This window comes from Corythoichthys intestinalis, chromosome 3 (assembly GCF_030265065.1).
Source record: "Corythoichthys intestinalis isolate RoL2023-P3 chromosome 3, ASM3026506v1, whole genome shotgun sequence".
In the NCBI taxonomy this organism is placed as follows: domain Eukaryota; kingdom Metazoa; phylum Chordata; class Actinopteri; order Syngnathiformes; family Syngnathidae; genus Corythoichthys; species Corythoichthys intestinalis.
In genome coordinates this window covers 32,858,136-32,881,129 of record NC_080397.1, presented here as the reverse complement: position 1 = coordinate 32,881,129, position 22,994 = coordinate 32,858,136, and the positions used below count along the sequence as shown (strand labels likewise).

The 22,994-nt window shown below is 38.6% G+C and overlaps 2 protein-coding genes across 10 annotated transcripts in view; both read right to left on the bottom strand.

The window, feature by feature from the left end:
• Positions 1-10,188, bottom strand: part of ep400 (E1A binding protein p400) — a 36,812-nt gene extending 26,624 nt beyond the window's left edge. For 7 of the 8 annotated variants that reach the window (XM_057832075.1, XM_057832078.1, XM_057832080.1 and 4 more), the window contains exons 1-11: positions 10,005-10,188; positions 7,875-9,225; positions 6,904-7,011; positions 6,741-6,822; positions 6,371-6,490; positions 4,544-4,938; positions 3,146-3,442; positions 546-731; positions 317-457; positions 142-220; positions 34-65 (exon numbers count right to left, since the gene is read on the bottom strand). In XM_057832075.1, coding sequence (XP_057688058.1) covers positions 34-65; positions 142-220; positions 317-457; positions 546-731; positions 3,146-3,442; positions 4,544-4,938; positions 6,371-6,490; positions 6,741-6,822; positions 6,904-7,011; positions 7,875-9,194 — 2,760 coding nt within the window. In that variant the 5' untranslated portion in view covers positions 9,195-9,225; positions 10,005-10,188. The remainder of the gene's footprint in view (positions 1-33; positions 66-141; positions 221-316; positions 458-545; positions 732-3,145; positions 3,443-4,543; positions 4,939-6,370; positions 6,491-6,740; positions 6,823-6,903; positions 7,012-7,874; positions 9,226-10,004) is intronic. The other variant, XM_057832081.1, reaches the window with a different exon arrangement.
• A 130-nt stretch (positions 10,189-10,318) lies between these two features.
• ulk1a (unc-51 like autophagy activating kinase 1a) lies at positions 10,319-22,369 on the bottom strand. 2 transcript variants are annotated; one of them, XM_057832896.1, is made up of 26 exons: positions 21,900-22,369; positions 21,741-21,833; positions 21,338-21,379; positions 20,575-20,607; positions 20,452-20,488; positions 18,996-19,169; positions 18,775-18,848; positions 18,601-18,702; positions 18,108-18,166; positions 17,168-17,250; positions 15,963-16,007; positions 15,781-15,869; positions 15,568-15,694; positions 15,423-15,483; positions 15,208-15,297; positions 14,977-15,093; positions 14,751-14,887; positions 14,405-14,615; positions 14,193-14,308; positions 14,015-14,116; positions 12,390-12,541; positions 12,139-12,314; positions 11,921-12,039; positions 11,631-11,788; positions 11,418-11,553; positions 10,319-11,311 (listed from the first exon to the last, which is right to left on the bottom strand). In XM_057832896.1, exons 1-26 carry the CDS (start codon positions 21,996-21,998, stop codon positions 11,268-11,270), a joined length of 2,676 nt encoding a protein of 891 aa, XP_057688879.1. In that variant the 5' UTR covers positions 21,999-22,369; the 3' UTR covers positions 10,319-11,267. The 2 variants fall into 2 exon arrangements, with proteins under 2 accessions (XP_057688879.1, XP_057688880.1); XM_057832897.1 differs by having other exon boundaries at positions 21,909-22,368.
• Positions 22,370-22,994: the final 625 nt, after the last annotated feature.

The window sequence follows — 22,994 nt, the reverse complement described above, 5'->3', positions numbered from 1 at the left end:
GTAATCATATATTTATTCGGGCAAACAACATACCTCTTTATCAGCTTTATCTCCAACCAAATGACCTGGTACAAAAATGATTTAAATATGTATGAGTTTTAAGTAACATTAAAATAGACGGGTAGTATGAATGAACCATACCTTTAGTTGATGCCTTTTGTAAGCAAAGTGCTCTAATCCTCTTTTCATTAATTTCAAAGTGTAGCTTAATATCCACAACCTGAAAAAAAGTGTTACAATTCATACATCTGCATTTTTAATAGGATTTCATAATTGGCTAGAGATATAATTGCGATTAAAATTCCCGGACGCATACCTGTTCAATGTTAAACCAAAAGAATTCCACCTCTCTGGCAATCGTGCTGGCAATATGGCGAAGATGAAGTTCCCTTTCTTTTTTGGACCTCTCTTCACTTTTCCTCTGCTCTTGATGGTAACGGGCACACGTGCGTGCCAGCTGAAATATAGCAGGAAAACATTGACTTCATCTACCAAACAGTTGAGACTAAAGATTCTTAACATTTCACTCATCCCACCCATTATACCTTCTTTGCCGCAGCCTCTTTCCATCTTCTCTCCTGGGCAAAGTCAGCTGCCATCCATTGCATTTCCTCCAGGAGGTAGTCCCAATGAGACTTTGGACGAGAGGCCTCCACAAGTTTGGGTAGTCGACTGGCTGACCACTGGCCATCCTTCCTAAGCTCAGAAATACGTTGATGAACATGGCTCTCCTAGAGTTGTGAGGCACCAAGAAAATATCATTAATCTTTGTATGGTGGCAGTATATGCACTTACTTTAAGTCCCACTATCACATCACGGAGTACTTTACTAAATTGGATAGATTTGACTTCATTGAGCCAGTTCATGGTCCTTTTGTTTGTATAACAAACCAAAAAAGCACCAAACACAGTTTTAACCCCAGTTTCAATCTCCCGATGTTGGCCAGTGACTTCAAAATCAGTGACTTTTATCAGTGATCGGTAACTGGAAGTGGCGTATAAGTATGCATTCTTTTTTTTGCACTCAGTGCCCTCACCTGTGGAGCGTTTCAGTCATTTTTTCCCCAAGCAATTTATTCTTTTTTTATCAAAACAAGTTAATGTGCATTGTGTAGGAAATTGCTCCATGCCAAACATTGTGGATAAGCTCCTAAAAAGAGCCTCTATAAATTTCCGTCCGGCCAAAAGTGCACAAGTAAAAATAACTTGATTTTAATATTTTTAGATGACAAATTATTTGTTCTTCAATCACTATGCTTGCTGCTGTGTAAAAGCGACTGGCATAATTGTAAGATATTTACCGGTACGATTCAGTATTCCCCGCGACCCGCGTGTGGATAAGCTGTTTGGAAAATGAATGAATGAATGAATTCAGTAGTCGCCAGAGATATTTTAATCTTATTTATTCTCAACATTGTGTGGCTCAATTGCAATGAAATTTCATTCTGTATCCTCTTGTGTGTACCAGAATGACAAAAAAAAGTTGATCTACCCATCCCATGTATCTGAAAGCAGCATGTTTCCGTGTCGGATTCATTACTTGCGTCATGTAGTGGTGATTCTGCCAACTGTTCAAACCTGTATGGAGACTCTCTCCGGAATCATTATCTTCGGGACTTACATCCTCCTCTGACCAACTTAGAATTTAGTATTCCTACTCTTAACTAAGTCGATGAGTCACGACTGCAGTTTTCACTGACTCATTTGTGTCAAACATTTCATCGGTGTCAACTACGCTGAGGCAAAGCACAACAAAAATTATTTTTAGTACACAATTTCAATAGTTAGGGCAGCTGTGTGAGTCATCATTAATAATTTTGAATATCTTTTGACAAGATTCAATCATTTAATTAGAGTGGAAAAAATGGTGACAGTGAGACTTCAAAGGAATATACAACACTTTTATCACAGCGGAAAGAATCTAGTTTCCTGAGTTGAAAAAAACATCTGAATTTCATTTTTCTGATGTGTAATAGTGGAGAAACTAGGGATGTCTGATCACATATTTTTGCGCCCGAGTCAGTCACCAAATTTTGAGAATCTGCCGATAGAGTCCCGAGCTGATACCGAAAGTTTTTTTTTTTTTTTTAATTTGAAAAAAAGTTCCAAACATGTAACAGTACTGTACTGTTTACAGTACTTCCTCTTCCGCTTTTTCCGGGAGTATGGCGGAGTATAAAACATATATTTTTGTTTCTTTTGGCAATGCCATTGTATTTCTAGATTATTTTGTTACATTTTAGCCCTTAAAAAATAAAATATATATTAATTTAAAAAATTTTAAAACCCAATTCTTTTCACCAGATTCCGATCCTCTGAAAAATGGCACAATCGGACCGATTTCCGATCACTTGATCAGATTGGGGAGACCCTCTAAGAAAAAACGTAAATACAGGCAGTTATAACGTATCGATGATAATACTATTTTAGCTAATCAAATGTGAGGATTCCAAAATGCCAGCTTTTCCTCGTGATGTCATTAATATTCAAAATCATATTCAAATCTGCTCGAGTCCCTAAGTGTGGACAACTTGTGTCACAAAATGGCTGCAGAGAAATTGAATTCTCTGTCAATTATTTAACTGTTAGGGCTTACCCTGTAAAGCCCAAAAAAAGTGGCCAATTCACTTGTAATGCTACGTTCACACCAAAGTAAAACTACGTCTGTTGCCAAAAAAAGTTTTGTGTTCACGATTATGATTTTAATCTCATTGTATTACCATGCATGACTTTTTTCACATACGGTAATATTACTTTTATCTCTGCAGTCTTTTTCTGCCCTTTCTTTGTTTTGCATTTTGGTGACCGAATGTGAAGGTAGGGCTCAAGCTTCGGCAGCTGAAGTCACGTGAATGAGAAAAAAAATTTGATTGGCTACTTCCTCCTAGTCCCTGAAATCTGTCAAAGAAATATACACCCCGGCCATCTCTCTACGGCGCGCAGATTCATCGCATGATATCACGAGGTGAATCGTGTCGAGCTAGGCGCGCATTGCCGGTCTCAAGGCTGCCTGTCACCCTTTCATACACTTTGTTTGGAAACCCATTGTGCGACGAGGGGGGGGGGGGGGCAGTGTGAACGCAGCATGATAATAAAATGAAAAAATAGAGAAATATGCTTCCAGAATTGTTATTCCAATACTTACCAATTTAGCTTGCTCAACTTGCTTGTCTTGAGAAGCCTCCTGCGATGATGACTGCATGGTTGCATTTTGACCAAAGCCAGTCATTTTGACTCCAGAGATACCATTTGTCCCTGTCAGTTTGGATGGGTTGCTTGGATTTGCATTGGCAGCAAGAGGGCGAAGAGGACTTGCTGGTTGAGATGTTGGAACACAATTAGGAACGGGAGTAGATGTGATGGAAGTGAGTGCTATTGAGTTTGTCAAAATCCTTTGAATTGGTTGAGCGGACTCTGTACTTGGACGACCAAGAGTCACCGTCTGCAGGGAAGGAAACAAATCGTAGATAAATGCGCTGTATAAGTACTCGCCATTAACCATCAACTCTTTCAGAGCCATTGCCAATGATAGACGTCCAATCATGTGTGTCTTTTTGTCCTTCTGCAGTGAATTTAGTCTGGGAGGGCTGGCAGCGAATAAATGAATGTTCATTCGCTGCCAGCCCTCCATAACCCATAACCCAAGTGGATTGGACGTCTATACATGTCAATGGCAGCCAATGATTTAAGATTGTAACACAAAAAAGTACAAAGGTAAATGGTAATTTTAAGTACAGTGGTACTTCAAGATATGAAATTAATTCGTTCCGGAGTGGCTTTCATATCATGACTTTTTTCGTATAATGAATCACGTTTTACACATAAATCGCCAAATTCTTTTCCAGCTCTACTGAAAACTCAATGATTTTGCTCATGTCCTTTGATTGCCTGTCTTTATTTGTAATACTTTGTCACCCGCGCGTGGTGCTTCAGTGTAAATAGTTCGTTAGGCTCATTCTACAGACGTTATCACAGAATTACACGTGTTTATATCAAACTGGAGTGCTAAAAGACTAAGGCTAACTTTGGCAGCCATTACTTGCTATTTCATCTCGCTGCTTGTGACTTGATGAAGCATCGTTTGTAAGCTATATTCTTTTGTTTCATACAAATGAACATTGTGTATCACATTGTGGTGTGTATATTTTGTTTGTTTACATTTATAGTCAAATGTAGTTGTGGTGTTAGAAATTCATTACCCACCGTGCAATGGGATTACCCATGGAGCTACGGGACGTTATACACAGGGACGTGTACTCTACGCTGCGCAACTGGTAAAGTGAAAACGAAACTGTTCATTAACGTTGGAGCATGATTTTCACGCCTCGTCCTCTCATTAGAATTATGAGTCAACACGGTAGTTACTATATTGCATTGCTGCGAGCGATAATTCTCTTTTACAGTACGTAATACAGTACGTACCTTTTGTATGGTGAGTATTTTTTCGTAATATGAAGCTAAAATCTTTTTGTAAAATGAATTTTTCGTGTACTGAAGCTTTCGCACCTCAAGGTACCACTGTAAATTCTTCAGGCATACTGACCGCTTGCCCCGTCTGTAGCATGGCCTGGGTTTGTTGCTGCTGGGGAGGCAACTGGATATGTATCCCAGATTGCATCTGCTGTTGGAGCTGGGCTTGGAGTTGTGTGTGGGGGTTTATTGATGCCATGATTGGGGCTCCAGTCTGAACTTTCACCTGCGGTTGGAGCTGACCACCAGGTTGGACTGTACTCTCAACAATCTGAGCCTGCTGGGACAGAGCCACTGGCAGTCCAGCCATGGGGAGGGCGCCTTGCGGCAACCTGCCTGGCAGCTGAGGTGGTGGGGTGTGTAGGCTAGCTGCATTCTGCACTGGCGGTCCTTTGGATGGGTCGTACTGTTGTTGGTTCTGCTTCTGTCCTGCAATCTGGACTGCTTGAGGTGTAGGCGGCATCCCGCCTAAACACATAAAACAAAATTATAGGACAAACAAAGGGGTGATGTATAAAGAAAAGTACAGAGATGCTTCTCCGTATAATGCCCTATAAATGTCTTGTGGTCTTTCTAGGATATTAAGACTTTTAAGTGACAGGTGTTTGGAAACTTTCCCTGAATAACAGATGCTAATGGAAAATAATACTTGAAAGTTTTAAATTGAGTTTCAGCAATTTGAGCTCCTGAGAACAGCGCCAAATGAAATAGATGAAATTGATTCAACAGAAGTGTACTACTTCCTGATGATCATAGCATAAACTAATACGGCAAAATGATTTACAGATGAAATTAATGTGGTCGTCTACATGTCTCTCAAACAAAACAATTACATAAGTTAATGCAAAATCATAACATTGCATTTCATGTTGAATGTGGCTAAAATGTAAAAACTACACATGCATTGAGAGGTTTTGAAAGAGTAAAGATGTCAAAAAGGAAAGATAAATGGGGAAACACCAAGAACGAGAAAAGGAAAACTAAAAAAAAAACAAAAAAAACAAAAACAAAGCAGACACAAAAAAACAGCATGTTTCACATGCATGAAAGCTACAGAATGTCATTCTAGCGGTAATTGAGGCATCTGAATGCCTCATATTGCAGCAAAGCACAGAGGTGAGCGAAAGGACAGACATTGGGTCTTGCGGACAGCAGGCCTGAGCGGAGCTGTGCAATCTAAAGCAGCGCCTGCCTTACCTCCCTGCACGTCACACCACCAACACCTGGCCCTGACACACCCACACCATCACAATCGCATAAATCTGTGCGATGAACACAACTCCTCCTACTTAGACTGAGGGAAAGAAGCCAAGTCAGAACAAAATGCCATGAAATAATGTAAAGGGAAATCAACTTGGTGTGATTATGAGATGCATAAAGAGGTATTTGAATAACTCAAAGGCACTTGTATAAGAAATGGCAATGGGGAACCAAAAGACAAAGTAAAAATAGATTGAATCATTGAATTGGAAAACACAGGCATGTTTATTCCCACTGGATTCTGTGATCCAACTCTAGGTAAACAAAATAAATGAAATACAATAAAAAGCCATCATCACATGACACACAGTCAAAAAGATGACTAATAAAAAGAAAAAGTCATGGATAATGAAGGATGGCCAAACGCACGACTAAAAGGAAAATGATACGACAAGGCATCTTCCCAGTGTGTGACGACTATTCTTCACAGTTGAAAAATCTTCTTCCCATTTCGTCCTGACATTGTTGGTAGAACTAAGCCTGAATTTCTTGAGGAAAGACTGCTGAGAAATCCAGCATCTGAAGATCAGCTGATGCTGCTTGGAGTTTAATTTTCAAGATGATTTTTTTGGACTCTGACACTTTAAATCTTCTTGATCCAGCAGCATAAGAAAGGAGGGCTTGGTTGTAGCACTCCTACCTTGCGCAGTTGGCATAAGCTGTTGTAGTGGCACGCCAGGCGATCCTAAAGGAGCTACGCCAGGATGCTGGAAAATCAGCCCGTGGCGACCAACGTCAATCCGGGATCTTTTAGTCTGATCTGGGATTCAAAACACACAATACCCTCATCACGGGAAAAAAAATATTCCGCACAAGGCAATGATCTTCGGAAGACCTCACAGACCACCTCTCCTTCCTTGACTTGAACATACAGCGCTAATAGAGGAAGCCAAATATCTAAAAGCAGAAGCAATTAAAGGGGAAAAGAAAAGAAACAAAACAAAAAACAAAGCGAACAGGGAGAGGGGGAAAAAAGCAAAAGACACAAGTGTTTTCGATCCTCTCCCTACCTGCTTGCACCATTGCCTGTTGCCTCTTGAAGGCATCCATGTCTCCGGGATTGGCAAGGGTACCAGCTGGTCCTTGGAGTCCCTGTCCCATAAAATTCAAGTTTTCATAAGCTCTAGATAACCCCCTGAAAATAGTGTTTCACACAAGGTTTGCATCTATTACCTGAAACTGCTGCTGGGCAGAGAAAGCTGCAGAAACATTGGGAGGAAGCTGTGTTGCAATGGCAACAGGCGTCACTGCTTGGCCATCTTTTCCTGTGCAAACTTTTACCTGAAAGGAGCAAAAGTTTAAAAATTAACAAAAAAAAGGAAGAGACTGGTGTTTTAGTAAGGCTGTCGCAAAAAAAAAGTGTTTTCGCAATCAGTCGACTAAATCAAGTTATTATTATTTTCACCGTTTTCCATTTTAATCAATTGTTAACTTGTTGGCTGTCTGTGACAACAACAGACATCAAATTTATTTAAACTAGGAGGACTGGGAATGAATGCTTATGTTTCAATGGCATTGAGGGCATGAGATGTCCAATCTGTTTTGACTGTGAGAGGTTGGTGGTGAATGACGGCTGCTAGCCCTTCCTGTTAAAATGGACTCGACATCAAAAACATTAAGATACAGAGAATTGGTTGGATTAAAAAATATATATTTACACTGAAGAAAAAAAACACTAATACTTTTCCCTCTGTTGTTTAAGATGATCTTAGAAATATAAATAGAAAATATACTAAATATTCAAATAAGACAATATTTAAGTCAATTTTTGCTTTCTTATTAGAAAGTTTACAAAATAATTGAAATATATATATATATATATACATATATATATATATTTTTTTTTCTCTGCTTGTTTCATTCATTTATCAAAAAAGAGAAGATTTACAATTCATTTACAATTGGCTGACATTGACAGTGATTGTCGTCACACACACGTAACAAAGATAAAGACTGCATTCCGTGCTTAATTAACTCATTCACTGCCATTGATGTCATTGTCAGCCAATCATTTAAGAGCTTAAAAACATGTTAACATTAATCAATAATCAAAATAGTCGTCAATTAATTTGATGGTCGATTAGTCGATTAATAATGGCAGCCCTAGCTTTCAGTTTAACACGAAATTCTGGCTAATTGAATACCTCATCATTGATGACCTTGGACTGTTCCTCCTCCTCTTCATCCTCTTCCAGGTCCAAGTCGTTCTGTCGTAAATAGGTATACAAGGGAACGCAAGGCTTCTTTTTGAAAGCCAAGTAGTCCATCATATTTCCTTGGAGATGTTGAAGAAAGAACAGTTCTATAAGGTATTCTTTGAACACCTCCTTTAAACTGTCCATCTTCTTAGTATGGTGCTCCAAGCACTGTTTGCGTAGCTGGGCAATCTCCGGAGTAGCCGGAGCAATTTCTTCTAACTTCTTGGGAACTTGTTTTTTAACTGTGCCTACTGTGGGGTTGGGGGCCGCAAGGGGATTGTTGCTATTTGCTTGGGCTGGACTGTTGAGGGAAGGGCTGGACGCCGGGATGGTGGAAGGTATACTAAACGATGCTGTGGGTGTGGATCCGACTGCAGCAACGACACCCTGTGATGTCTTATCAAACATCACAGGGCGCGCGAGCTGTCCTTGTATAATGCTGCTGATCTGAGGAGGTAGGTTAGAAGTGGTAATGTGTCCAGGGCTGCCCAAAGTGGAGAGAGCAGTACTGGTAGCCACGGGACTTTGAGGTCCGAGGTGATGAATGGTGCCTCCGGTTTGTGAGTGAGGCTGAGAAAGGCGGCGTTCCCTCACAGAACCCGGTGCTCCTGGAGAGGACAGTTGTATTTGACCAGTTGTTCCAGGTGCAATCTGGGCCAGCCCTGTGCCATCCTGGTACACAAAATGACCGCTTCCCGATGGACTGCCTAAACTGATTTGCCGCACCAACATACCCGCCTCCACAAACCGTGTCGGACTCTGTCCGCACACACCAAGAGCAGCCTGGGGTGCTACGGGCCTCGTGACACCTTGCAGTGAGACAGGGCTATGTTGGGTGGGGCTCTGCGGCTGCACGGGTTGAGGTAAAGGGGATGTGACCTGAATGTAGGAAGATGGAGCGTGTTCAAACCTCCATTGTGATGTTGTATGCTGGAAGCCGGGGGATGCAGGGGTTTGGAGGGGAAGCGGTGTTAGAGTGATCTGCTGGTTGCCACTCACCATCTGGCTCACATTTTGTAAAGTGATGTTCATGTTCTGACCAGTTACCGGGCTGCGACTCATGATTATCTGATAATTGGGAGATTGAGGAGCTGATGGGCTGGCAGCAGAAGAAAATGTGGTCATGGGAGACTGAGGGTGGGTAACCGTAGTTTGTTGCTGTGAAGCTGCCATGGTCGCTTGCTGTTGCTGATCCTCAACTTCTGGGCCAGACTTGGATCTCTGGAGTTGTCGTTGAATGTTCTGTGACCCACTTCCATGTTGCATTGCGTGACACTGTTTCACTAGTTGTCTTAGTCTGGGGGGGAAGCCAAAAAATAAATATTTACTTCTACAGTTATTATATTCTTCTAAATAGCAGATTATTTTTTTAAATCAAATTTGCTTTAGCAAAAGTAGACTTATGATATCAATGCTTTAAACGCTATGAAGTCATTGTTGTAGACAAAATACTGTGCTATTTACAGAATTATACCTAGTACTGGCAGTTCATTTGCGGCTTACTGAGACATGAAACATAGTTTTACAAAAAGGTAAAGCTAAATTGTCTCGATAAATCTATTTATATGTCCCGCTTTATTTATTAATCGTAAGAATCTCACTTGATTGGCGAATTAAATAACGTCATGTTTTTAACAATTATCATGCTTTCCAGTTGCATCAGCTATTAACAAATATTAATGTGTATGCACAGTCTCAATAGGCTATATACAATGATGACTTCAGGATAACAATAAATTCCCTGTTCGGTGTTTACAGTAGCTATTCTGTTAAAATAACCATATCGCCCAGGGGCGTATCATTAGCAGTAGGAACCCGGTGTACTGTACGTGCAACAGTTCTCTGTAAATATGCCTGCGTACTCGCCAACGTTGATAGGAACGATTTAACGATAGTGTACATATGTCGCCTATAATATTTGGACAGACCTGATACATCGCTATTCGTGCCATTTCAGCTCGTACAATAACCCTGGCTACGGTACGCGTGCTAGCAAATGCTAATAATGTTAGCTAGTTTTTGCTAGAGGGCCAATATTTACGAAATATATTATTCCATTTATAACGCATTACTTACATGTGCGGATCCTCTCTCGTCGCTTAATATTTCCTACGTCATTTTTATGCCAATACAAATGCAGTAACAAATATGATACGGCGAATATGAAAGATTACAATATTGCTAACGAATGCTCAATGTTTGAAGCTAATTTCATTGAGCAACATGGCGACCACGGCGACCTGTAGATTACCCGGATATAGTTCAGTTTTACAGGAAGTCAAGGAAGAGCATGCTTTTTTGGGGGGTTCTCTCCGTTAATGTTTCTTATTCTTTTATATTGAAAGTATAAATGAGTAACAAGATAAACCATTGTTATTCAGCACTTTGGCATGGTTTATTAATGGAAAAGGGGGGAAAAAAACATAACATTAGCCAGGTCACAACTGTCTTAATTTCATATTCTCGAGTCAAATTTATTTATAGATTTAAATGCTGTGCCAGTATATTAAGTAAGTAAAGTAAAAAAAAACTGTGGTGATATGTGATCAATCTAACCTGGCATGATCTTACGTTTGCACACAAACCTTTAAAACAATTAGAAAATACAAACATCCCAAGCATCTTTTTTATTCACACATTTTTTTTAAAACACTGTCAAGGATTATCCATTAGTTCATCTACATATTTGCAAAGTGCTTACGCACAAAACATACACCAAACCCATGTACAAAATAAAAATGTACACAAAAACGTGTCATGCAATGACACAGTCAACTGCAGTCAACCTACAAATAATAAATAACATCACATGAGTCATGATAAAAGTAACAGTGTTATTCATATATTGAATTAAAACCTCTAAATGTAATACTTATCAGTTTTCAACCCAACTTTAAGAAGGCACTAGCTACACAATCAAAATAATTGGTCATTTAATGCATCTTTTGACTCCTGTTTAACAGTTCAATTTTAGCTAAGAACTCAAAAATGCTAATCATTGCTTCAAGTATGATCTATAATTAGATAATTCTAAGTGCAAAACACACAGAACCCAAAATTTTGTAACAAATACAGTGCAAAACATCAGTCTCATAAATAATCATTATAAAATTTCATTTCAAGTCAAACCCAAGGAAGTCCGGTCTTCTGTGCAGATGTCTGAATTTCAGACATTGGACTGTGTGCTCGGAGCAGGCGCTTCAGTGGTCATTCTCTTCAGGAGGATAAAAGTGCTAGTGTATGTGAACAGGGGGATCTCTCCCTTCTACATTGCAATGAGGTGGATCAGGAATGACAACACAGTTTCTGTGAGCGTAGTACTACAGCACTTGGACATCGCTAAGTTTGCAGAGCAGATATGCGTCGTTCAATACATTGCTTGCCTGGGAAAACAGAACAATATTGGACACTGTTAGAATAATTAAGACCCAACATTAACAACTCGTTGGCATTGCTGTGGAGACAACGTATAATCTTGCGCACACATACATCTTTCTATACTGTTAATATCCTTTTCTTCTGAGACAAATTGGGACAGACCCTCCAGAAGTAGAAGAGCTTTATGGTAGCGTTGTACAATTTCTGTACCACAGTGGAACATCTCATCTAAAGCCGCAGACTGTACCTGAAAGTAGTTTGAAAACAGACGAGACTGAGAAATTGAGGCAACATTAGCAGTGCATCATTTGGGAGTGAGATTACCATGTGCACTGTATGGCAATAGATGAGCTTCTCTGCTGTAAGCCCATTGAAGCGATCCATCAGCTTCTGCTTGTCCATCAAAAAACTCTGCAGCTGATTGCTCAGGGAGCGACAGCATGTAACGCAGCTCTTGTACAACTCATTCAGCTTCCTGATTACTTTGTACAAGAATCACAATATTAATAATGATTAGCATATCTGATGACTTCTTTCCTAATGCTACTAAATGTGAAACAAATATACCAACCGACACTCATCAATGAAGGTGACAACATTTAAGGTTGTCTTACCCTGTTTGACTGTAGATGAAGGAAGCAGTCGACCTTGCTGGATATTTTCTTTAGCGTTTTGCAAAGCAGTTGACAGAGACTCTGCTGCTTTCATGTAAAGCATTAATTGTTCTGCATAGCTGCAAGACGACCATGACAGCGCAACACATTCTCAGTAATTTGTCAGGAGAAAAATTGTACAGTGTGTATTAAGAAAATGGTCAAATCATGTTTCCAACCTCCATTCTCGACTTAAAAGGCTGATTTGATCTGTCAACAGACTGTGTTCTAAAAAGGAAACGCCAGAGCTTCCAATGGGATCCAGCACAGGGTCCTTTAAAGAAGCCAGTTCCATGATACAATGCACAAAAGCCAACGTGAACTGGAGGTCACTGAGAACATCTGTATGGACTTGCTGCGGGATGCATAAAGAGTTGTTAATACAAATTATCGCTACACCTTGCAGCATTCCCTTTCACAGTCTTTGTACCTCCATTAGTGTATCTTCAGATAGCTCAGGTGGATGAAAGACGAAACTGCCGTGTGGAGTAACATCCATAGCTTCAGTCTCCCTGTTTCTACAGCTTTGATAACGAAGGGGACTGTTGAGTAACAAGGCTGCGCTAATACAGTTGGGAGAGCCTGCATTAAAAAATAAAATGAAAAAAATACGCAGCTAAATCACCAAAAGCAAAATACAGTGTGTTGAAATAATGACAAATTATTCCTCATTTTTAATTAATTTTTAAATCGAAATTTGATTTAAGACAACATGATGTCGAACTGAAAAATCATAATTTAAAATAATTCAAATGTGTTGCCTATGTCTTTTCTATTTACCTAGTTGAAGGTGAAACTTATGGAGTCACAGGAGTGCCAAAATTAAAAATAAATAAATGAATAAATAAATAAACAAACATATAAATAAATACATGAATAGATAAATAAATAAACGAATAAATAAATATAAAGAGAAATAAATATATGAATAAATAAAAATATAACAGTATACTTTGTCATTGACATTTACTTTTGGTCATTAACAACCACAAACGGAAAAAACAATGACAATTGTATTTTTTGCCTTTGCCTTTTCTGTTTGGCTTTCACATTGTCATTGTCATTTGTCGATCGCCTTTCCTCTTTGGGAATGTAAATGGCAAATGCGCAGAGAAACGGTCTGTCAATCAAATGACATTGGGAGGGGCTTTCCAACCAGGAATAGTAGTCGATAACTGATTATTCCTAGTTTAACTTTCCGCACATGCGCCGTACGGCTACCCAAGCGCCACCGCGGCTGTTTTGTGTGACTGCACTATGCCACTTCCTCCAATGTTGTCATGATTATAAACGCGAAGATTCGGACATAGAAAATAATTATTCTTTGAATGGTCTGGCATGTGTGTCGAATAATATATTTTATAATATATTTTTTTATCGTCTAGAAAAATGTATTTCTATCGTTGAATGTATCACATAAAAAGTCTATCCATATCCATATCTATCCAGTCTATCCTATCCATAAAAAACGCACGTGCAACTCGATAACCGACGTCACTTTCCTTCAGGTAAACTAGGAATAATCAGTTATCGACTACTATTCCTGGTTGGAAAGCCCCGCCCAACGTCATTTGATTGACAGACCGTTTCTCTGCGCATTTGCCATTTACATTCCCGAAGAGGAAAGGCGATCGACAAATGACAATGTGAAAGCCAAACAGAAAAGGCAAAGGCAAAAAATACAATTGTCATTGTTTTTTCCGTTTGTGGTGTTCAATGACAGAAAGTAAAAGTCAATGAAAAATATTGTCATTGTTTTTTTCCGTTTGTGGTTGTTAATGACCAAAAGTAAATGTGAATGACAAACTATACCGTTATATTTTTACTTATTTATATATTTATTTCTCTTTATATTTATTTATTCGTTCATTTATTTACCTATTCATTTATTTATTTGTATATTTATTTATTTATTTCTCTTTATATTTATTTACTCATTCATTTATTTTTAATTTTGGCACTCCTGTGACTTCATAGAAACTATGACTGGGCTAAAAGTAAGAATCATACAAATATCCATGCCACAAAACCTTCATGATATTTATTCAACAATACCTGTCAGCATCCTTGGTAACATAGTATCAGGTGGAGTGTTTCCTATTGCTGGAGAACCCAAGGAGAAGACGGCATTTGGTGGGCTGCCCGATAGACCCAATCCTGTAAAGTAGCCAGTAGGTGGCGTTACAAATCGAGTTAAAAGGGCAATTCAATCAATTGAGATTAAGCCCATTACCTGCAGTATCCATGGTATTTTCAGAGCAGAGAGTTTCATGACTTCTCCTTTCAAGAAGTTGGGCTCCAAATGCAGCTTTAAGTAAAACATCAGACAGTTTCCCAATGTTTGGTGATCTAGCAATAACAGATACACAAGGACAGAAAGTTAAGTGCATTTAATTCCCTATAAAACTGAATAATCTTCTAATTTGTTCGACTAATTGTTCTGACCTTTTAAATTGCCCCTTTTTGTAGCAGGGTTTATTGCTGGGGTTGATGTGGGATGGAGACATGAGGCTAGGTCTATGTCTGTCTGACATTGCCCTGCCTGAATTGTCAAGCTTGTCAGTAGTGATATCCCTCTTTTCTGAGAACTCCATGGGCCTCCCAGTTCTTGTACTACAAGGTAGAGTCTGCTCTGAGGATCTTGGGGTGGTTCCCACTAGATTACCGAACATCGTAGGGATTATTAACACATGGTAAACATACTTACAAATCCTGATTTATATTGTTCTTAACATCATTGTCATTTGATTAACTATTGAGTTCAGACAAAAAGTAGTGGGAAGGTTCCTACCATTTGGAGAGGACTGGGGTGCCTGGGCTCCTCTTCTAGTTGGACTTGAGGAATAGGGGGCAGTGTGGGAATCATGAGATCCACATTCTTTGCTTGGTGAAGAACTTTGACTGAAGCCCGGATAACACAACTGGACCCTGGAAGATGTGTGAAAGTCAGGCAGTGAAGGACTAGCCTCTGTGTGTGATATTTATAAAAGATAAGATAAACGAGAGCCTCTTTCCACCTGGTGGAGCCTTGAGAGCCTGAATGTTGCAGATTCTGCTCCATACGCTGGTAGTTCTGGATCTGAGTTGGGACAGGAATAGGCTCTGAATGGCTGCGGTTACAGAGTGCAGACTTCCTGTATGAATGAAAGTTCAGTATAAAACAATGGAAGAAAGACTTGAGTGGCCGCAGAACCACATCGGAAGACTTTCATTTTTAGGCTGACAAAATCAATCACAAATTGGCTTACCCAGAAGTCTTTGCATGACAAGACAGCAAGGGAGAGGATGGAGGTGTCCTGCCAACTGCTTCAAGACCTCTGTCAGTCATCAGTGGGCTTCTGTTGGGAAAATATCAGAAATATTTTCATTTGCTGTCAATATTATGTTCTGCATGCACCGTCATTTGAGATTTTCCAGTGCAAATAAATAAATTGATGAATTATCTATTGAATGTTTTACTCACCCAGTGTATATCAGGCAACTTTCAATGGGTGATCCACTGTCTTCTTCACAAGTGTACTCATCTGTGATATGGTGAAACAATATATAACTTAGTGTTCTTGTCAATTGAATTAGTGTGTGATGTGCTATGTTCGCGCAATATTTACTGGGAAACTCAGGATGTACAATAACATAGTCTTCTCTGTAGGATGAAGTGTTCCCGCTGTCTTGACTGGCTATATCTTTCAAGTGGAAGACAACAGTGTCTTGTACATGAGAGTATTTCAATTTAGTCTGACGGCGAGAAAGAGAGACATTGGTATTATTATTATTATTTTTTTTAAAAAGGGACATTTATGTCTATAATAATATGTACCCACTTGAGGAGAGGTTGGATGGGATGTGGAAGAGCTGCTAGATGAGCTCCCTGAAGCAGAACCAGGATAGAAGCACATGGGAGCTGGAGAGCCTGTTCAAAAACAATGTGTCTTAGGGAGGTTTGTTGGGTTGCGTAGAGTAGTTTTGATTGCGTGCAGTCCACGAAGCAAATTAGTGTACATACATTTTCTTGAGTTTGTTTCCAAGAAAGGATGATAGAAAAACTCATCTGCAAATGCAAAGAAGACAAATTTGACAAGCTGCTTTGAGAATTTTGTAACCTGAACTACACTGTGAAGCTTTATGGTCTTGAGTTATGTAACCCCAAGAGGGTCCAAATTAAATAAATAAAAACACCATTTTGAAATAAATACTCTTTGATAAATAACAGACAAATTGTGTTATATGGCCCTTAACAAGATAAAAGATAAAAACTTTTTTAATTTAAATTAATTTCATGATGCCTTTTTCCAAAATGGCCTTTTTATTTCATGTCGTTTTTCAGCACAAAGAGATTTAACAAGATAAAAAGTGTTTTTTATAAAATCATTAATTTTTTTATAATGTCGTTTTCCAGCACAATGAAGCATGTGCTGTCAATCAAATATATAAGGTGGAGTCAGTTAAGTGATTGGCTAGATTGACTGTGGAGTCTGGCTAGCTGCGCTAGCCTTTGGTAGCAGCGATGAACTGTTAGGTAAACTTCCAGAAAGCATCTAATCAAAACCACACTGCTGCTAAAATCCTCGCTCAGGCTGAAGTAAAAGCCGTTCATTACTATCCAACTGGTTAGCAACCTCTCTGAGTAACTGAAAGTGACGCTATGAAACGATTGATTAAAAAATATTGTTTTTATTTATTTAATTTTGACCCTTTTGCGGTTCCATATTGAGTGGTCTCCAGGCAGGACAATTTTTTTTGCATGTGACATTTTAAATGAATTGTGCTAAATTTCTTGAAATATTATCAATTGGATTCTTGAGTGAAATTTTAAATGCATATCTTCATCCAACTTAACCATTGTGTGCACATCATAGAGTACATTATAGTGAAAGTTCTATTAATGAGTGTGCAGTTTTACTGTATTTTCTGCACTTTGGTCTCAGTTTGAGAGGATCGATATTTCATCCTTGTTATTTGCCCTGTACATATAGCAAATTTGACAATAAAGTTGACTTAAGATACAATTCTACATACAGTAAATGAACAAGCTTTTGTGAAGCAAATTAAGAGAGATTTTGGTTGTAAAGGGCTGTGAGTTTGAAATGAATAATAAGACCAAAGTAGCAATTTTGTGTCTAATTTTGGCCTTTGTAAGTAATCCTCCTGAAATATTATTTGGAATCATGAAAAGGCAATCAATAAAAAAAAAAAAAAACAGATGTGTACCGAAGCTCATCCGATCCTTGTGGTTTCTCTGAAGAAGTCCCAACAGTAGCTGTCTGAGGTTACTTGAAGTCTCTTTTGGTATTCTGTGGTAACGACAAAGATTTCCTTTTCATTGTCAAACATATTAGGCTTTTGCATAACTGCAATTACATTACTTACAGTTACAAATACTGTATATTGTTTAGAGCTGCTCAATGTGATGCATAATTATATTACTACTAAAAAGACCACAGACCCAATCAATCAATCGATTAATTGAACATATTGAAATATGCGCTGTTTATTCAAAAAGTAACAAGTACCCAACAACAATAGACGTCCAATTCATTTAAACAGGTCTGTCTGTGAATCCTCATCTTTCTTGTACAGTCAAAGGCAGCCAATAATTGAGTTACAGTATTTGGCATTTCTTGCTGTTGTTGACAATAGGTGCCAAAATGCATTTATGTAGTGTTATATGTTACATTTTTTTCCTTTTCAACACAAAGTGAGCAGCAAAATGTGTCTTTTTTTGTAATTTTCGCTTTAGGACAAAGCACATGGGAACTAAGATAATAGTTGCTATAGCCAATGCGGACTGTGTGTGTTTATGTAGTCAGAGCTTTGTGGGTCACATGGAAAATGATAGCAGTGCAGCCCACTAGCTGGCAGCCCCAAGCAGGATATATATAGATAGAAAAAAAACAAACTATGCCTCCCCACACATTTGGCTAGCTTATCGCTGGTTTTATTATAGCATAAGATAAGCATGGTCAAAAGCCACACAAACATGGCAAAGTCAAGGATGTCATGCCCAAAAATTACAAATTCGTGTAAAAGTACACAGCCCAATGGCAATTTTTGTACATTATTTTTGGCCGACTCATGTGCTCTCACTTTGTATGTATAGAAGTATAATCCACACTGTGTAGTATGTGTATAGTCCGAAAGTTGCACCAACCTTGGTACAAGGGTCCTGTTGCATTCATAGAAGAGGCGGAGCTCCTGTGGTGTGTTCGCCTATAAAGTAATACAATTGCATTTAAAAAGAGAATTCATACGCACGGGCACTTGGAAGTGTGGTCACTTGTAAAAGCAGGGTTACGTAAGAGTATTTACTCGAAAATCGCCAACGACTTATGCATGCCACCCACCCGATAAACAAGGCTCTTTCTCAATCAACATTTAGATTTTTCCACATTACCACTGGAGAACACAGAAGGTGTCAGGCAGATGGTGTGGTATATATCACGTTTCAGTTTGGAAAACGACAGATCATGTCCGGTTTTGTGTTGACAATCACGCGAATAGCCTTTCGAGGAACTATGCACGTCAGCAATTCAGATTCATGAAGTGTTATGCAACAGACTCCAGTCTACGCTCTTAAAAACATACACAAGCTGACGTAAACGTGTTTGTACATGTTCACAAGTATGCTTTCTGATCTCACTCACATGAAATGGTGCTTTTCCAGTCAAACACTGGTAGATAATGGTCCCAATGCTCCACAGATCAGCTTTGGCATCATAATTATGGGACATAATAACCTCAGGAGCCTGCGGCCAGACAGCATAATACCATTACAAATCTCGAGCACAGGACACAATGCAGTGACCTTAAAAACTTACCATGTACATGGGAGAGCCACAAAGTGTTGCTGCCATTGTATTTGTCTGAAGATAACGTGCAAAACCAAAGTCAGCTGCATGGGTTGAGAGAATTTGAGTACATTATAGTCTTGCATGTTTATATTGGGATGGGATGAATGAGAAAAATATTACTTTCGAGCTGTATAGATACAGTACAAAATATTTTCTTCTATAATTATACATATCGCCGATCTGTGTACCTATCTTAACACTAATGTTGACAGAACAGGGCCTTCTTCCCTTAGGGTGGCAGAGCAAGATATTCTGGGGTTTCAGGTCTCTGTGAAGGATGCCTTTGCTCTGGAGAACCTTCATGGCCTGAGCAATCTGCTGTAAGAAAACTCGGATTGTATCTTCACTTAACGTCCCTTTAGCTGAGGATAAAAGGGAGGAAAATGCACATTGAGACAGTGCGACGCATTATAAATATAACATCTTTCTATTAAGCAAACAGAATGTCTGGAAATACATTTGTAGGACTCATAAATGTCCATACTCAAATTGAATGCTTTCAAACACTTTACCACTGATAACTTATTATTCAATTATGCAAAGTGCATATGAAAAGTCCACAAATTCCAGTCTTTTTTTGTTTGTTTTCATATGATAATCTCAATTCTCTTTCCACCATTACTACCACAAATAAAGTTATCCTTTTCTAGCCATTTCTGCATCTAACATTTCATTAAAAAGTAAAAAGAAAATCCACTTCATCCAAAACACAAGCATTTTTTTTTGTTGTTCAAAATGGGCCATCAGTAGTGGCAAAAAAAAAAAACTAGACCATAAACCTTTTTTTTTTTTTTTTTTTTTTTTTTTTTTTTTTTTTTTTTAACCTGTGATTCATACGATGTGGTAATGTTACCCAGAATCTCACTTCAGAATATAAAGTACATCTCTCCCACAACAATCATTCGTTTCATATGTTTACACTTGAAGTTAGGCACATGGATGATTGCAACATTCATGGAGAAGTCTGATCACATTAACGTCACACTATGTGGAGTAGAACCTTGTTTACAAAGGTGCTTAATATTAAAGGCTGCAGTGTTTTTCCACCAGAGGACAAGGATAAGTGTGTGACAGATGGATGAGGTCACATGGGTGCTGTGTGAGCCACCTCGCCTCTATAACGTGCTGCAAATAGCTGGCAATGCCCCTTGGCAGGGACACAAAACAGTCAAGTTTATAAAATAGAAGACGTCGACAAAATTTCACAAGCCGTTTATATCAGCGTTTGAACAACACCAACTGGCTAAACTTAGCAAATGAAAAATCAACTCTGTATCCTGAGCAGTGTCATCGTATTTTTTGCAACCTGATGAAGGCACAAGTTGAGTAATTTTCTATGGTTGTTCTGAGAAATTAAATGCGGTGGGATCGTATGGCACGAACAAAAAAGCTGTTAAAAATATACTAAAAATAATCAGAAAAACTAATAGGCATTGTCATCACACGCCAATTCTAAGGGTTTTAGTTGATTTTGTTAAAGGGTACTAACAATCTTTTTTTTTTTTTTTTTTTTTTTTGAGTGAGCTTGTGGGTGCATTTAATCCTTAACCCCCACACACCAGAAATGGGCAAAGCCTCTTGAAGACCACACACAAAAATAATATATATGTATATATATATACACACACATATAAAGACACTTACATTGAAGGTACTCAGCCAGGTCACCTCCATTGCAATACTGTAATGACAACAGATGCTGTATAAAAACCGAAATGAAGAAGCCATGCCAGGGAATGCATTTTCTTTTACTGTATTTATACATACCTCCATAACAAGATACACACAACCACCCATCTCCTGTGGATGAAAACGAATACAGCTTAAATTGAATTTTTAGAATTCATTTATTTATCATTTAGTACTTTTGCGTATCTTACATCAACATTACCGTCAACAATAATCAGTACAGGTCATATTGACAGCATTTTGGGCTGACGGGTGCCTGAATCCATTCTTCCCTTTGCACTCCCTCACCCTGTCTATGAAATAACTAAAGAACTGACACGTGAGGTGAAGTTGTGAGTTGGTGAAAGTACAAGGGAGTCAAGTATAAGGTGTCAGTCTTCCTGACACATGGAGGGCCAGATGATCCAGGGTAAACGATATTTTGAATGCTATAATAGCGTCACTAACTTATCGGAGGGTAGGTTAATAACAGGTGATCACAGTTAAAAGGCTTCTTGCAACCTGACCCAGAAAGCTATGTAATCATGCAAGTGTGCATCTGGTGCAATTCTTTAGAAGCCATTGTTCAACTGTCCATCTGTCACATATAAGAGATTAGTTCACAGCTTTCCGGTTGCCTGTCAGGTGACATCAAGGCAAGCAGGCCGACAGGCATTAATTTACACAAACTCCCATAAGATTACAAAATACATTTAAATGCATAACAAGATGTTCCTTATTGCATATTGTTAAGATTGGGTTAAGGTTATAGCTCATAATGTTATAGTAAAATGTAACTTTACAGCATAAAATGGTAAGAACTTCTGTGATTTGTGTAAAAGTCGAAGAAAGTCAAACCCACCTGATAGTCTAATAGTCTCACTATATTCTCATGCTCGAGTTCCTGGAAGAAAAAAACAAAACAAAATTATATTAACATGATTACAAGAAAGTTGAAATGATATGGGCAGTTGCAGTACTGATGTTAAAAGTGCGACTGAAGTTATTATTAATCTAAACACCAACAGTAGGTTAGAAATACTTTACACCATATTATCAATGGTGAGCTCATGGACACAAAAAGCAATAAAGAACTTTGATCCTTTCACTTTGCAAGACATTACTAATTCTCCAAATATGATTCCACCCTCTGGGAGAATATTTGTACACTATTTAGGGACTGACATATTTGCTTGGCCATAGTTCCTATCTTTGTGCCATTCAGTGTAAGCACCCATAGACATTGATACACAATTCCACATTACCTTTAATATTTTTATTTCTTTTGCGAGTAGAGAATGGGATTTGGCAAGATTTTTCTTGTTGATGCACTTCACAGCCACTTCCCAATCACGTTTCTTGACAAACAAACAAAACAATATTAGATAGGTTGCAAAATCAGAGGAATATTGAAAATCACGTACATCATTTACCTCTTTGTGTCGTCCTTTGAACACAACGGCAAAGGCACCGTGACCAATCAGGTGCTTCCTGTTGAACTCGAACTTCCCAACAGACTCCATGAGCTACCTCGTGTGGGTCCCAGGCAGGTTAAGGAGTATGAATCACCGAGTCATGCAAACATACGTGACCACAGAACCTTCTCTGGACGCGGGCAATTCCATTTTAATGTCCACCAGCAGAGTCTTCACACGGCATTAGAGGTAATGTCAACGACGACCCAACAACAAAAAGTTAAAATACATGCGACAGGATGTAAAAAAAAAAAAAAGTAACCTGATAGAAAATATTAATATTTCTAACGCCCTCTGTTCGTCTAGCACAAATAAAAAGACGTATTTGTACAGGCAACCATCTGTATTCAGCGAGAGCTCATATATTAACTTGTTTAGCGTCCTCCTCACCTTTTATCAGTCTCAATGCACTCATGTTCCCAATGAGCATGCGCAAGGCAAGCAGCGGCCTGACAGCGGCTATTTGAAAGCGTTGCCTTAAATGACAACTTGTAAATTATGAAATCTCAAGAATGGACTGTAAAACTACTCGATGTTAAGGGTAATACGTATTACTGATCCACTTGTTGCATATGACCTAGGTACTCAAGAGCATTCGTAAAATCGTAATAATTAAATAATAATAATAACAATAATCCCCCCCCCCCCAAAAAACGGACTTTCTACACTTCAGATTTTTTCTCTAACCCTTTAATGCCTGCAATATGAAGCAATCGTCAGAGAATCACAAAATTTGAAAAATAAGGTCTTAATGAAACCTTTTTTTCAAAATTGTAAAAAAGAAAAGAAAAAATATGTGTAATAACCGCTCTAATATCTATAACCAGGGGTGAAAGTGGGCCAGAACGGTCAAGACGTTATGTAAAAAAAAATTTTTTAAATGCTGAGCTGCCACACATGCATTTCATCTTCAAGAAGAAAACAATTTACCAACATCAGATTTACATACACAAGTGTTGACAACAAGCATAATAAAGTGCTTGTGTAGCGTAATCCGTTTCCAACGACATTTTATTATTTATTTTATTCCACGGACGGCATGGA